General features: G+C 45.1%; 4 protein-coding genes across 4 annotated transcripts; 2 read left to right on the forward strand and 2 right to left on the reverse strand.

The window, feature by feature from the left end:
* Window positions 1-387: 387 nt before the first annotated feature.
* LOC108047161 (WD repeat-containing and planar cell polarity effector protein fritz) lies at window positions 388-4,982 on the forward strand. The gene is made up of 7 exons (XM_017127259.2): window positions 388-1,120; window positions 2,090-2,390; window positions 2,442-3,392; window positions 3,452-3,960; window positions 4,018-4,415; window positions 4,474-4,633; window positions 4,689-4,982. Exons 1-7 carry the CDS (start codon window positions 706-708, stop codon window positions 4,802-4,804), a joined length of 2,850 nt encoding a protein of 949 aa, XP_016982748.2. The 5' UTR covers window positions 388-705; the 3' UTR covers window positions 4,805-4,982.
* LOC108047163 (39S ribosomal protein L48, mitochondrial) lies at window positions 4,899-6,063 on the reverse strand. The gene is made up of 3 exons (XM_017127261.2): window positions 5,951-6,063; window positions 5,791-5,889; window positions 4,899-5,426 (listed from the first exon to the last, which is right to left on the reverse strand). Exons 1-3 carry the CDS (start codon window positions 5,960-5,962, stop codon window positions 4,992-4,994), a joined length of 546 nt encoding a protein of 181 aa, XP_016982750.1. The 5' UTR covers window positions 5,963-6,063; the 3' UTR covers window positions 4,899-4,991.
* A 6-nt stretch (window positions 6,064-6,069) lies between these two features.
* On the forward strand, window positions 6,070-9,567 carry LOC108047162 (transmembrane protein 87A). The gene is made up of 10 exons (XM_017127260.2): window positions 6,070-6,286; window positions 6,361-6,421; window positions 6,505-6,590; window positions 6,645-6,830; window positions 7,295-7,453; window positions 7,515-7,798; window positions 8,038-8,253; window positions 8,313-8,433; window positions 8,503-8,656; window positions 8,723-9,567. Exons 1-10 carry the CDS (start codon window positions 6,179-6,181, stop codon window positions 8,947-8,949), a joined length of 1,602 nt encoding a protein of 533 aa, XP_016982749.2. The 5' UTR covers window positions 6,070-6,178; the 3' UTR covers window positions 8,950-9,567.
* A 295-nt stretch (window positions 9,568-9,862) lies between these two features.
* Window positions 9,863-11,959, reverse strand: LOC108047164 (F-actin-capping protein subunit beta). Its single transcript, XM_017127262.2, has 2 exons — window positions 11,730-11,959; window positions 9,863-11,462 (listed from the first exon to the last, which is right to left on the reverse strand). The coding sequence occupies exons 1-2, from the start codon at window positions 11,730-11,732 to the stop codon at window positions 10,635-10,637; spliced, it is 831 nt and encodes a 276-aa protein (XP_016982751.1). The 5' UTR covers window positions 11,733-11,959; the 3' UTR covers window positions 9,863-10,634.
* Window positions 11,960-12,383: the final 424 nt, after the last annotated feature.

The raw sequence follows: 12,383 nt of genomic DNA on the forward strand, positions 1-12,383 counted from the left end.
GTATAGTAATACTTTTTATATATATATACTATTGTTGATGACTATTTATTTTACCACTAATATTAAGTCTATCAGGAACTAAGTGCACAGACTTGCTAATAGGTATTATTAAACCCCTTATCAATCGAAATACCATTTATTTTTTCAGCCTACTAATAAAATATTTAAATAATTTGCAAAGATAATTTTTGAGAAATCGAGCATGTTTATGGTGTGAGTCAAAGCTAAGATGCAAGCAGTTTCTTGCATTACGACCTCGAGTGAAGGTTTCCACCACTCTAAAAATCGAACCTATTCCCCATCTCCAGCAACGTAACCCATCCTCAAACGTAATTATGCCCCATTCGTAGCAGCGTAAGCAAGTCGCTTACGTTTCGACACATCGATACTATCGTCAGTGGTTAGCCCAGCTCTAACGTTTCGAGCAACAAGTTTATTTTATTTTCATAAACAAAGTTCGTTTAAAGGCTAAAAGCGAGGATATAGTGATGTTTTGTGGCATGTATTATGTGCCCCTTTGATTGCGCGACAGTGAGCATCTAAAGAACAGCGTAATTAACCCGGATCTAAGGAATTGCAACTGGAGCAGCTGAAAGAGGCACACGCCAACAAATCGAGATCGAGATCGAGAATTAAGTTGACACCCATTCCGCGGCCATGCAAATCGAAGCGATCGAGTTGAGCTGATCGAATAGGTCCGGAAACATGCTGCTCAGCGAGACCCACTTTTGGACGACGCTGCGGGAGGAGGTGCGCATCAAGAGCCAGGATCTGGGGGCCTTTCGCTATCTTCGCCAGCGGGACAAGGATCGGGAGCAGCAGGACCTCACTTTTCTGGCCAAAAGGGACTACACCGAGCGTCGCAATGGATTGGCGGTTCTGAAGAACAGCAGCAGGAAGGCGGCCGGACGGTTGAAGGACAACCTCAAGAAACTGGAGGATCTGCTGCGGCAGCACAGGATCATCCACTCCGAGTGGCAGGATGCAGCGCAGGTCCTTCTGCTGTTCGCCCATGGACTAATAGCCCACATCTGCGTGGATATATACACGGGGGACATCCTGCGGATGGTCTTCGAGAAGTATCTGGTGGGCAAACTCGCCTCGGAGGTCATCACAGATGGTGAGCACATCATGCATGTGGGGTATATCACATGTGCATTATTTTCCCTTTTGAAAACCACAAATATCTCGCGCATTTTCATATCTACCCTATCCATGACTTAAGGGGGTTCCATTAATCTTCATTTCTGGCTGTAAATCTCACCAGCTCATTTGCAAAAAAGACTCAAAAATCGTTTGAATTCATTTAAATATGAACCCCTTTTATTGCAAAACCCAGTTAACACGCTACATTTAATGTCTACTCTACGCATAAATTATGGGTGTTCTCTTAACCATCATTAAAAGTAACTTGAGTGAGTAAATCACTAAGAAACTGTATGGTTTTCTTGAAAACTTTTTATTAAATGCAATTTTTAATGATTTTTACTCGTTGCAATACTAAGGATTAAGAAATAATCGAAAAATAAGTATTTAAAAATGCATTAAATAACCAACTTGTTCATTTAAATTCGTAACCTTCTTTACAACAATTTACAAAACCCTTTTTTAAATGAAAATGTTTCTTCAATTTATTTCCGAGATTAATTTAGAAGTATCTACAAGAACTATTGGATTATGTAAAAGTCCCCAATTTCAAAGACTTGCTTGCGAGTCTATCAAACTAAGCAGCCCAAATGTGTACTTCAGGGTATAGCTACTTTTATATAGTATCTTGGCCTTGCACTTCAGACCGCTGCTCGCTGCTTGTGCAGTTATGGAGAAATTTGCATTGGCAACAAGTGCGACTTGATTTGCACTTTCCCACACCAACACAGCCGCACGCACACATGCAGGGGCATGCAATTATTGTAATTTTTAATTAATCTGCTTGCTTGTTTTGTTGCCTGTAAATATGCGAACCCCGCTCTGCGCCGGGCCCCTTGATTCCCCAATCCCCCAACCGCCAGCTTTCCATGTTTTGTTCGAGGCACTCATTCAGCTTTGTCGCTTGTGTCTTTTTTGTCCGCTGTGGTCTTGTGCTCGTCAGCTTTTTTCACCCGTTCCCACATCGTCTTGGCCTACAATACCAACCAGCTGACGGTGGTGCATCTGCAGCGGCCGAATGCGCGATCGCAGGGGCCGGAGAAGATCGCCAACATGGATCCGCGGATCTTCCACGTGATCATTCCGGGCGCCACGGAGCGCAAGCTATCCCGCCACCTCACTGTCAACAGCAGCTTCGATCTGTTTGTGGTCTGGACGCAGTCCTCGCAGAACGAGGTGTATCCCTGGAGGCCAACGATCAGGGATCAGGATCGAGCCAACATACATGTGTTCAAAATTAAGGGGTAAGTATCTCAATTCCTTTATCAAAAGCTCTCTCTAATCGGCTTCTTTAGTTTGCAGCTGGAATCAATTGCCTATTGCTGGTCGGAGAACGACCCGTTGTGCGTGGACTTCCTGCGAAGCAGCGAGAGCCAGATCATCACCCTGGAGCAGAAGGTTTCCCGCAAGGGCGACATAAGCGCCGAGATCTGCTCCTACGAGCTGGCTGCCGGCAAAATGCAGCGCACCGCCATTACCTCGATCCCAATGGGCGCCCAGATCTGCTCCTTCGCCTTCAGTCCCGACCAGGAGAAGCTCTTCCTGGGCAGCATCGATCGCAACATCTGCCTGCACGACCTGGTCCAGCAGTCGACGAAGTACGCCAACCAAATCGAGATCGTGCCCAACCAGTGTGCCTGGCACTGCGACTCCGCCATGCTGTGCGTGGCCAACGAACGATCTGTGCTGCAGTGCTTTGATCTGGCCCTGGCGACCATTGGCCATCAGCTGGTCAGCGAGACAGTGACTCCGTCGAGTCTCTTGGACTTGTCGCACTACTTTGTGGCCCAGCCAACGCTGCTGAGCGTCGCCTTCAGCCGGAAGCCTGATCTGGCCACTTTTAAGCACACCTACGCCCAGACTGACTGCCTGCTGTTGCTGATCTACGAGCAGGGACCGCTCGCCTGCATGCGCATCTTTGGCGGCACTGGCATGCGCGGGGATATCCACAACTCCGGCCTCACTGCGGACGTGATTGCGGACAAGTATCTGCGGCTGCAGCAGCCAGATAGGGCGGTGAATGTCCTGGCCGCCCTCAACTGGGAGACATACGGAGCCATGTGTCTGATCACGCTGCACAAGATAGCCAACTACGTGTTCTTTGGCGGGGATCAGCGAAGGCCTCGCATCGAACTGATGGCCCGAGCCCTGAAGACTTTCGCCCACACGCTTTCTGAGGAAACGAAGGATGAGTTTAGCGACCAGGTGTACGACCTGAAACGTCGCTTTTGCTTCTTTCTGCTGCGGTGAGTTTAGCTTGACCACATATCTTAAGATTGGTACTAATTTGTTTGGATATCCTCAGCAAAAACCTATTCGCAGAGGCCCTTGAAATTGCCCAGGATGTGGCCGATTATGATATCTTCATGGACCTGTACAATCTAACGAAGTGCATCTCTAGCCTGGGTGAATTCGCCCAGGTGGCGTTCAGTCAGGCAGCTGCCATAATTCATGAAGAAGATCGTGCCAATGGCAATCTCAGCCTGACTTGCGACCTGCGATCGGAGTCGGCCTGTTCGCTGTCCACCTGCTCGGATTTATTGCGAGGTCAGGGAGCGGCATCAGGACCAGCCACAGGTTTAAAGCCAGTGCAGCCGCAGATTCAGCAGGTCCTAAAGAACTATGTGCCACCGCTGCCCTCGTTCAAGTCGAAGGTCTTCAATGCTGAGATGATCAAGATCAACATTCCCAAACCGGAGTTGAGGCCGCCGTTGCCGAAAGTTTCGATAGCACCACCAATTACATCGCTGGCTAGTCTCTCCTTGAAGAGCAATAGTCAGCATCAGGCATCTGTGAAAAGTATAAACTCAAATGGTAAGTAAATGTTCGATAAAACATTTATAAAACCTCCAAAAACGTTAATGATTACAGGTAATGTGTGGTCCCAGGATGTCCCCGATCAGACAGTGGGTCTGCCGATGGCCGGCAGTCCGATTCCTCGTCTCCAGCCTCCAAACAACCCGGATCAAAGCACCCAACTTGGTCAACTCAATGTAATGCCAACATCGCCTCCACCGGCAGCAGCCTATCAGCCCAAGTTTTACCAGCACCCGCTTGTCTCTGGCAATATACCCGCCATGCTGACCTCAGTGACCAGTGAGGACTACCAGAAGCGCCTTCTGCTTAAGAAACCCACGGCATCCATATTGTCCAACCCGGCAAATCCTGCTCCCACGAATGGAGAGGCAGTCACGCCAACTGCCAAGTCACAAACGGCCGAAAAGAACAAAGTCAAATTCTCCGATACAATACAAGTTGCTGTGGTGCCGGTAAGACGACCTTTAAATAATAAAGTTATATGTTTTAAAGTGCTTATTACCCCCACAGGAGATTCCTCGCAAGGAGAAGCCCATGCCGCCGAAGAGAAATGGTTATTCCAGGCCTGCTCCACGGCATTTGACCAATCCTAAAAAGGAACTGGCCGACAGTTTGCCGCTTTGTCATCCCAACGATGAGTATCTAAAGGATTTTAATCCCATCACCACAAGTAAGTTGATTGTTGGAATATATGCTGTACCCTTAATAAAATTTACTCATCCAAGATGTGAACAAGCCACCAATCCGACGGCGCGAAGAGGAACCCAAGCAGAGCAGCAGCAAGAGCGCCAACTCCTCCTCCTCGTCCTCCATCAAAGTGGTCCACTTCGGTGTGGTATAGTACTCCATAGAGCAATTCCCAGTCTAACACCATTTCTTGCTTAAGAGCGTCTTCCACTAGTTTGTAACCATTGCCGTCCCAGTTAGTGCAAAGCTTTAAATAGGAAAGTTTTTATTCATAGGTTCTCTCTACACTTTACACAGGTTACTTATTAAAATAAATGTTTGCCAAATCGGAATGACGCCACCTACTTCTTCCTGGAGGTGGTGGGCCCGCCCATGCGTTCTAGTTCGTCCTTGAGGTCGAGCAGCTCCTTATCCGGCACATAGCGTCGCTCCTCGCAGTCGTCGGTGTGCTCCTGGACCCTCAGGCTGACTCCTTCGGGCAGGGCTGCCTGGGCGAGGCGCAGGAACTGCGGATAAACCGGTGCATCCACGTTGTTTAGCTGCAGGTTGCGCTCGTAGGTGGTCAGCTTGTACTCGGACTCGATGACCGTGGAGTTGGGTCTCAGCCGCTGCACCTGCGTCTGCTGAGGCGGCAGGGCATAGCATTCGGAGACGTCCAGGTCCAGGTACTCGGCCACTCCATGCAGGAACCTCTGGTAGCTTTCCAACTGCGGATAGTCGTAGCCCTTGATTTGGACATTCAGGCTATCGTACTGCGGGAATTTCGGTTTGAGGGACTGTAATTGGGAAAAGGATGGTTTTAATGAGGTAATAATAGGATTTATGGGTTGTGTATTTAGAGTTACTGTCATATCATCTGGAGATTCTGAAAATCAAGCAGATCCGTTTAAGTATTTGGATTGTAAAGGACTATCTTCCAAACTTAATTTGGTTATTATCAAGATTGCAGAGAAATAAAAACATCAAATGGGAGACAAGCGAGATGTCATAGTGAAATCACTTGCTAACGAAGAACAGAGGCCTAGTTCTTTACAAACAATGTTTATAGATTCGAATTGATTTCCTTATTTTTGGAATATATAAAACAGCCTGCAACAGAACTAAAACAAATGTAAAAAGATATATGAATGAGGAACTCACCTCCAGATAATCCGGCTCATAAACATTGCCGCTGTTGCTCCTCACTGCCGTTGTTGTTGCTTTCGGCACTTGCAGCGTTAAACGCACACTTGGAATCAGCTGAAATCACAAAATAATATAATTTTATTTAATAATTTAATAAAATTGTATGTTTATTTACCCTGCGTAACATTTTTGGTGTTTCCAATTGGCAGTCAAAGTCAGGTTATATCACCAGCTGATGTCGTGCAGCCACACTGAAGGGCGGTCCGCGGTTTTAATCTCAATCTAGGTACGGTCACACTCGGCCACACAGCCAGCCGAATTGAAGAGAAATATTGTTGTATTTACTTAGTCCCATTGTACGCACACAAAACACGTAGTAGTCGCTCATTTCGGGATCGGCACAATGCAGGGAACGGCAACGATATTGGTAGTTGCGTTGGCGCTACTTTTTGGCCCCGATAAGACAGCCGGAAAATCGGATCCGGGCATTGTGGAAATCCTGGTGACCACGGTAAGAACATTGCACATATGTAGTGTAGCAAATAAATACCACTGTGGTGCAATCCCTTTGCCTTATCCTTCCAGGACATGCCCAGCATCCGGGAGCAGCGTCCACTTTTGGCCGACACGAAAATCTACGCTCAAAGTGAGTATTTGCGACGGAGAACGCGTGACGAATGCTTTTGATTTTTATTAACCCCTTTCCACACCCGTTCTGAATGGTTCCAGTCAAGGGCTGCAAGTCGCAAGTGGAAACCAATCTGACCGTTACCTTCCGGCTGACGGAGCACCCCTGCATCTTCGACGACCGCATGGTGAGTACTGTGTTTCTATCCCTCCAAATGTCTATTTATAACCACCTCATCCAGCTCCAGGTGATCGCCAAAGACAGTGCCCTGCAGAGCAACAACACCAAGTTCGAGGTCACCAAGACGTATCCCTGCAATGGGCTCATTGTCCTGGCGATGGACAAGGGAAAACCTGCCGGAGGAGGGGAAGCACCTGGAACGCCGGAACCCAAACATCCCATGTTGGAGAACAAACATCCACTTTCGGTAAATGCGATGTGAATCAGCGAAACCTGCTGTAGACAGCAATTAGCAATCGACAAGCTAAAACATTTGTGGTTTCCTTCTTATCAGTACCAGCTTATCGTTTCTCCAAAAACAGGGTACTTTAAAGCGATGTAGGGCATATGGTATCTTGAGCCTGCTTGAAACCTTTCACTTACCATAGTAAATAGACTCCCGGTGAAATTTCTGCACTGAAGAAAAAATTCAACAGAAAGACAAATTGATATAAATCTCACATATCATTTTGTAGCAGCTACAAGCCTATTATCTTAATACGTTATTACAAAGGGTTACTTTAAAAGAAACATTTTTTTATATCCCCTAAAGTATCAATGGGTATCACCAGGTCCACTTAGGCTTTTTAAAATAGGTTTACTTTATTAAGGGAAGCCAAAATGCAGATAAAACACCACGCTGTTATTAACCCACTTTTCATTTTCCTTCAGCCCACAACAAACCCGATTGCAAGCGTTAAGAAGGATGGCATCTACGAGATCGAAGTGCTCATTGCAGTGCCGCCGACCGCGCAGTTCAGTGCGGTGGTGCACCTCCAGTTCCTGGGACCGCACGGTTATATCTCGGCTATAGATTGGCCATTCCTGCCGGTAAGTGATGGGTAGTTTAATATGTTCACTATTTATACTAAACGTTTAATTGCCCCTTCAGTTCTATTTAATCATGTGCATTGTTTACGTGATATTTGGAATTATTTGGCTCTTTGTTTCTTTCGCGCAATGGCGGGATTTACTGAGAATTCAGTTCTGGATTGGTGGCGTCATTCTGCTCGGAATGCTCGAGAAGGCCTTCTTCTACGCCGAGTACCAAACGCTGACGAACAAGGGAGTAGCAGTGCAGCATGCCGAGCTGGTCGCCGAGTTTGTGTCCTGCGCGAAGCGCACTCTGGCCAGGATGCTGGTCATCATTATGAGTCTGGGCTTTGGAATTGTCAAGTGAGTGATACAAATAACAGATTCATCTGTTGCGGAACAGCAAAACCCGTTTCTAATTAATTAATTCAGAAGCAGTTGCAGATAGTGGACGATTAAATCAGTTTTAATTTATTTATCGTTAGTTGGAAAATCCAATTACAGTATTAGCGCCCACTTAGATAACCTTAGTAAAACAGGGAGACTTTAGGTTTTCCATGATAATATTCGATAATATTTCTTACTCTACTCCATCTTTTTAGACCCCGTTTGGGACCCATGCTGCATCGGGTTGTGGGCATTGGAACCCTCTACTTTGTGCTGGCCTGCGTGGAAAGCTATTTGCGTATCACCAATGTGAAGACCGACCGCAGTGAACTGCTGGTGGCCAGCATTCCCCTGGCTGTTCTGGATACGGGAATATGCTGGTGGATCTTCACATCTCTTGTGCAAACCACTCGCACACTCAGACTAAGGAGGTGACTAAGTGAAAGATTTGACACTCAAAACAAATATAATATATATATATATGTTCCAGGAATATGGTTAAGCTATCGCTGTATAGGCACTTTACCAACACGCTGATCTTTGCTGTTATCGCTTCCGTCATCTTCATGCTCTTTGCGTTGCGTTTGCGTAGCACTGAGAACTGTACGCCTGTGAGTTGATTAGCATAAATGGTTAACTGGGTTTTACTGATTTAAAATGGATTTTCACGCTTCGTTTAGGGCTGGCGTGACATCTGGGTGGACACTGGCTTTTGGCACATTCTGTTTTCGGTGCTGCTGTTGGTGATTATGATACTATGGCGACCCACGAATAACAACCAGCGGTATGCATTCACACCCCTGCTGGATAATCCAGAAGACGAAGACGACGAGGGTAAGTTAGAGTTTGGAAATTTCTTGTAAACCGTGACTAATTAAATCATTCTTTGTTTTTTGACAGACGAAGAGGATCAGTTTGTGGCTGATGCCTATGGCGTGAAAATGCGCGGACAAAATGGAACGCCGAGGACGTCAACCAACTCGCGAAACGCCACGACAACCGAGGAGGACGACCTGCGCTGGGTGGAGGAGAACATACCCTCCTCAATGGCGGACTCGGCTCTACCTATCCTCGACTCAGATGAGGAGATCATCAACACCAAGTTCGAGGTTTCGAAAATGCAATAAGCTGTGACTTTCGCTGGACCGAAGAGACTTTCTACGCATATTTTTGCACATTCACACATCCGTGTCACCCGCCAGCAGCAAAGCTCCCCATGTGCTATGTATTTTTTATTTATATTCGCCATCGTAGAGGGGAACCTTTACTGCTGGACAAAATTGCCGTGCTGCGCTGACACTGATCTTCCAATTTCGAGACACTTTGTCCGGTCACGCCTTCTGAACCCGTGTAAAATATTGTATGTAATTGTAGTTCCTTCTACGCGCACGTCCTCCCCTCTAAATAAATCTAACTTATTCATAATACCTAGCCTAAGTTGTAGATAACTACGCGACGAACCCCAATCTTAATTTATAAACTTCGATTTCGATTCTACTGTTGATCCCTTAAGTACACTTGCTAATGTGTATAAGCGAGTAAGTTGTTGTCGCCTCATTGTATATAGTTGGTAAAACAAAACAAACTAAACTATCTATATAAATGTATGAGTATTATGTAATAACTATGATAAAATGCGACTTTGCAATGTCGGGATAAACTTTAACTTGAACTTTTTGCTGATAATTGAAAAGATTAAAGAGTAGATGTCTAAGTAAGCACACGATCACTTGCGTCACACACACCTCAACGTATTTAAATATATTTTTAATCAAACGGTTTAAGATTTTCATAAATAAATGCAATCGTATCTTAAAGGTAGCCATGAACCAAAAAAATAATGTTTTCTTTTACTCCTTATCTCTCTTCATACCATTTTCGTATTTCTTGTGACAAGAACCTATTTTCTTTGTCAAGACCGATAACACAAGTTTGTCCCGGTAAATTAGATAAAAGCAATTGAAGGAATGGAAATTCCCCTAAATGTAATATTTGAAGAATATACATTTGTGTATTCCCCCCAAATTGAAACGCCAAAAGTAATAATTCAATATTTATTAGTTTTCTCTTTGTATAAAATTTCTCTTTGCCTTCCAAATTTTGGTTAAAAAAATATTAAGTAAAGAAGAGAAGGTAATGTGCATTTCCTCAGATAATACAATCACAAAGCGATTTCAGTTTATATTTGCTTCGAGCTCCTTAATGGTTAGAGCACACACATACACAAAGTCACAATTAAGAAACACAATATTTATTCGCGTTAGAATTAAGAACGGGCTGCAAATGAATGCGAAACTCAAATGCCTCGACTTCAGTGCAAATATGCAATATTACAAATAAGATACAAATACTTATGGATACTGTCTTGAGGGCGGCGAAGTTGGCATTTTCGGCTGAACTACTGGATGAAGCGCGACTCTAAATTAGCAACAATGTGGGAGGACAGTTGAAAACGGGCGGGCAAATTTACATTAATATGTTTCTCGTGGTGTAACAATTTTCTCATGTAACAAATTTACTGCCTAGAAATGCGTATATAATATTTTTAGTCTGCTTAATTCGGTCCAGGCTAAGCGAAGTCCCACCTACTGTATGAAAGAGTGTGAATAGTAGGGAATTGGGTAGATGAAGCCTAAATATTATGGAAATGATAATGGTGGCATTCATTTAGATAATATTTCGAGGGCAGCAGTGCCTTACAATTCGCATATTATTTTACTCTCTTCAGGAAACAGTCGTGTATTAAAGGACCTCGTAGCCTAGTTCTGCATGGTTGATTTATGTGGAAATTCAGCCTTTAGCCGCTCAGTGCTTAGTTCGATTCGGGCTTGACATTGCGCCGCAGGATGGCTGCTGCGAGGTCCTGTTTCATGGCCGCCTGCTGGCGCTGGTCGGCTAGCGATTGTGTGCTCCTCAGCCCATTCACAATGTCCTTGGTCTTGCCGAAGTAGATCTCGTTGAGCGTGTTCCTGATCTTGTTCTCCATCTCCTCGACCATTTTGCCAATGTTGGCGATGTGTGGCGAGGACTCACTGACGTTGGCATCCTGTTCCTGTTGGCGGGTGAGGGATCCACCCAGGTTCATGGTTCCCGAACCCTGTTTGTTGGTCTGCAGCCACAACATCGCCGTGGAGGTGAGCTTGTAGTGGGCCGTCCGGCCAGTGGTCTTCTCCTGTACTTCCACTACGTGTATGGAGTCCCAGCATCCACGGATCATCTTGCTGCCATCGCCGGCCTTTTTGATGAGTATAACAGCGGCGAATCCATGGTCCAGATCCCATAAATACACAGAGGAGACTCCGCCCTCGTAGTACATCTCCCTGTACTGATCGAAGGCATAGTTTGCCTCGATTTCCAGCTTTCGCAGTCGCTCCGAGGGCATTTGGCCATCCTCCAACGGGGGATAGTAGGAATTCGACCAGGGGGACCGGTAGGAGTCCCCATCTCGGTTATAGTCACACAACAGGTAGTCCTTGCCGTGCTCCTTGTCCTTGGCTATCTTCAACGGCTGATCCACGGAGGAGAGCAAATCCTCGCAGAGATCGGGAGCCAAATCAATCAGATCGATGAGGTTCTTCTCGATTTGCTGGGGCGGCAGTCGTCGCATTAGATCCAGAGCACAATCCATTTGCATTTCCGACTGAAAGAGATACATAGGTTTTCAAATTGAGTCACTGCGGCGATAAGAGAGCCCCCAAAAGCCTTGGATTTCAGACTGCCAACCGGCAAAGGGGATTACCATATATGGGCATTACTTCAGGTCACAGGCCGCCGCCCTAAATAAATGTTTTCCTTTTGATATTTTCAGCATAAAACCAATTTTTCTTTTACAAAGGGCGGCACCTACTAAAATCCACCGTTTGTTGGCCCGTTTTTTTTTGTTACCATTTACTATAGTATTACTCACCATTTTGATACTTTTTGCTTTCCCTTTGTTTCGATAGACTTTAAACTTCTCTTAGCTCTGACTTAGTTCGTTGGGACAAGCCGATCTTAACTCTAGCTAGGATTAGACGTTTTTATTGCAAGTAATTGCACTAAATTGACTTTTTTCTTTATTATTAGGATTGGTTTCTTTTATATTTTTGCTGTGGTGGTCGGGTGTGACCATCTACGCGAATATACCCACAAAAAATTAGTAATTATTATTTAAAATACCAGAAATCATTCCCACATCCGAGACTCAAACCGACATCGGAAGTCTCTTCTCTTTGAATCAACGGAAATTTAAATGTTTGTTTTTAAACTGGTTAAAATGTAAAAATAAATTTTATTGCCAAAAATCGACTGATTTGAATTTGGCTGTGAATGTCACCCCATTAGAAATTTTATAACGAATTCAATGAGGTATGGCATTCCAACATCTGACAATTGTTTCTCAGGGTTTTGGTCAAAAAACAGAAATAAAAGTTTTTTCCGGATCACCGGATTTTGGCATTTTGGCAATCGAATCCACGGAGATATGACATTCCAACATTTGACTACTGTTCCCCAAAACTTGAGTGGATTTATTCCGGATTTTGGCCATAAAAAAGCCCTTTTTTGTTATAACTTGCCCAAA

The sequence above is a fragment of the Drosophila rhopaloa genome, unplaced genomic scaffold, assembly GCF_018152115.1.
Source record: "Drosophila rhopaloa isolate 14029-0021.01 unplaced genomic scaffold, ASM1815211v1 contig_2, whole genome shotgun sequence".
Classification (NCBI taxonomy): domain Eukaryota; kingdom Metazoa; phylum Arthropoda; class Insecta; order Diptera; family Drosophilidae; genus Drosophila; species Drosophila rhopaloa.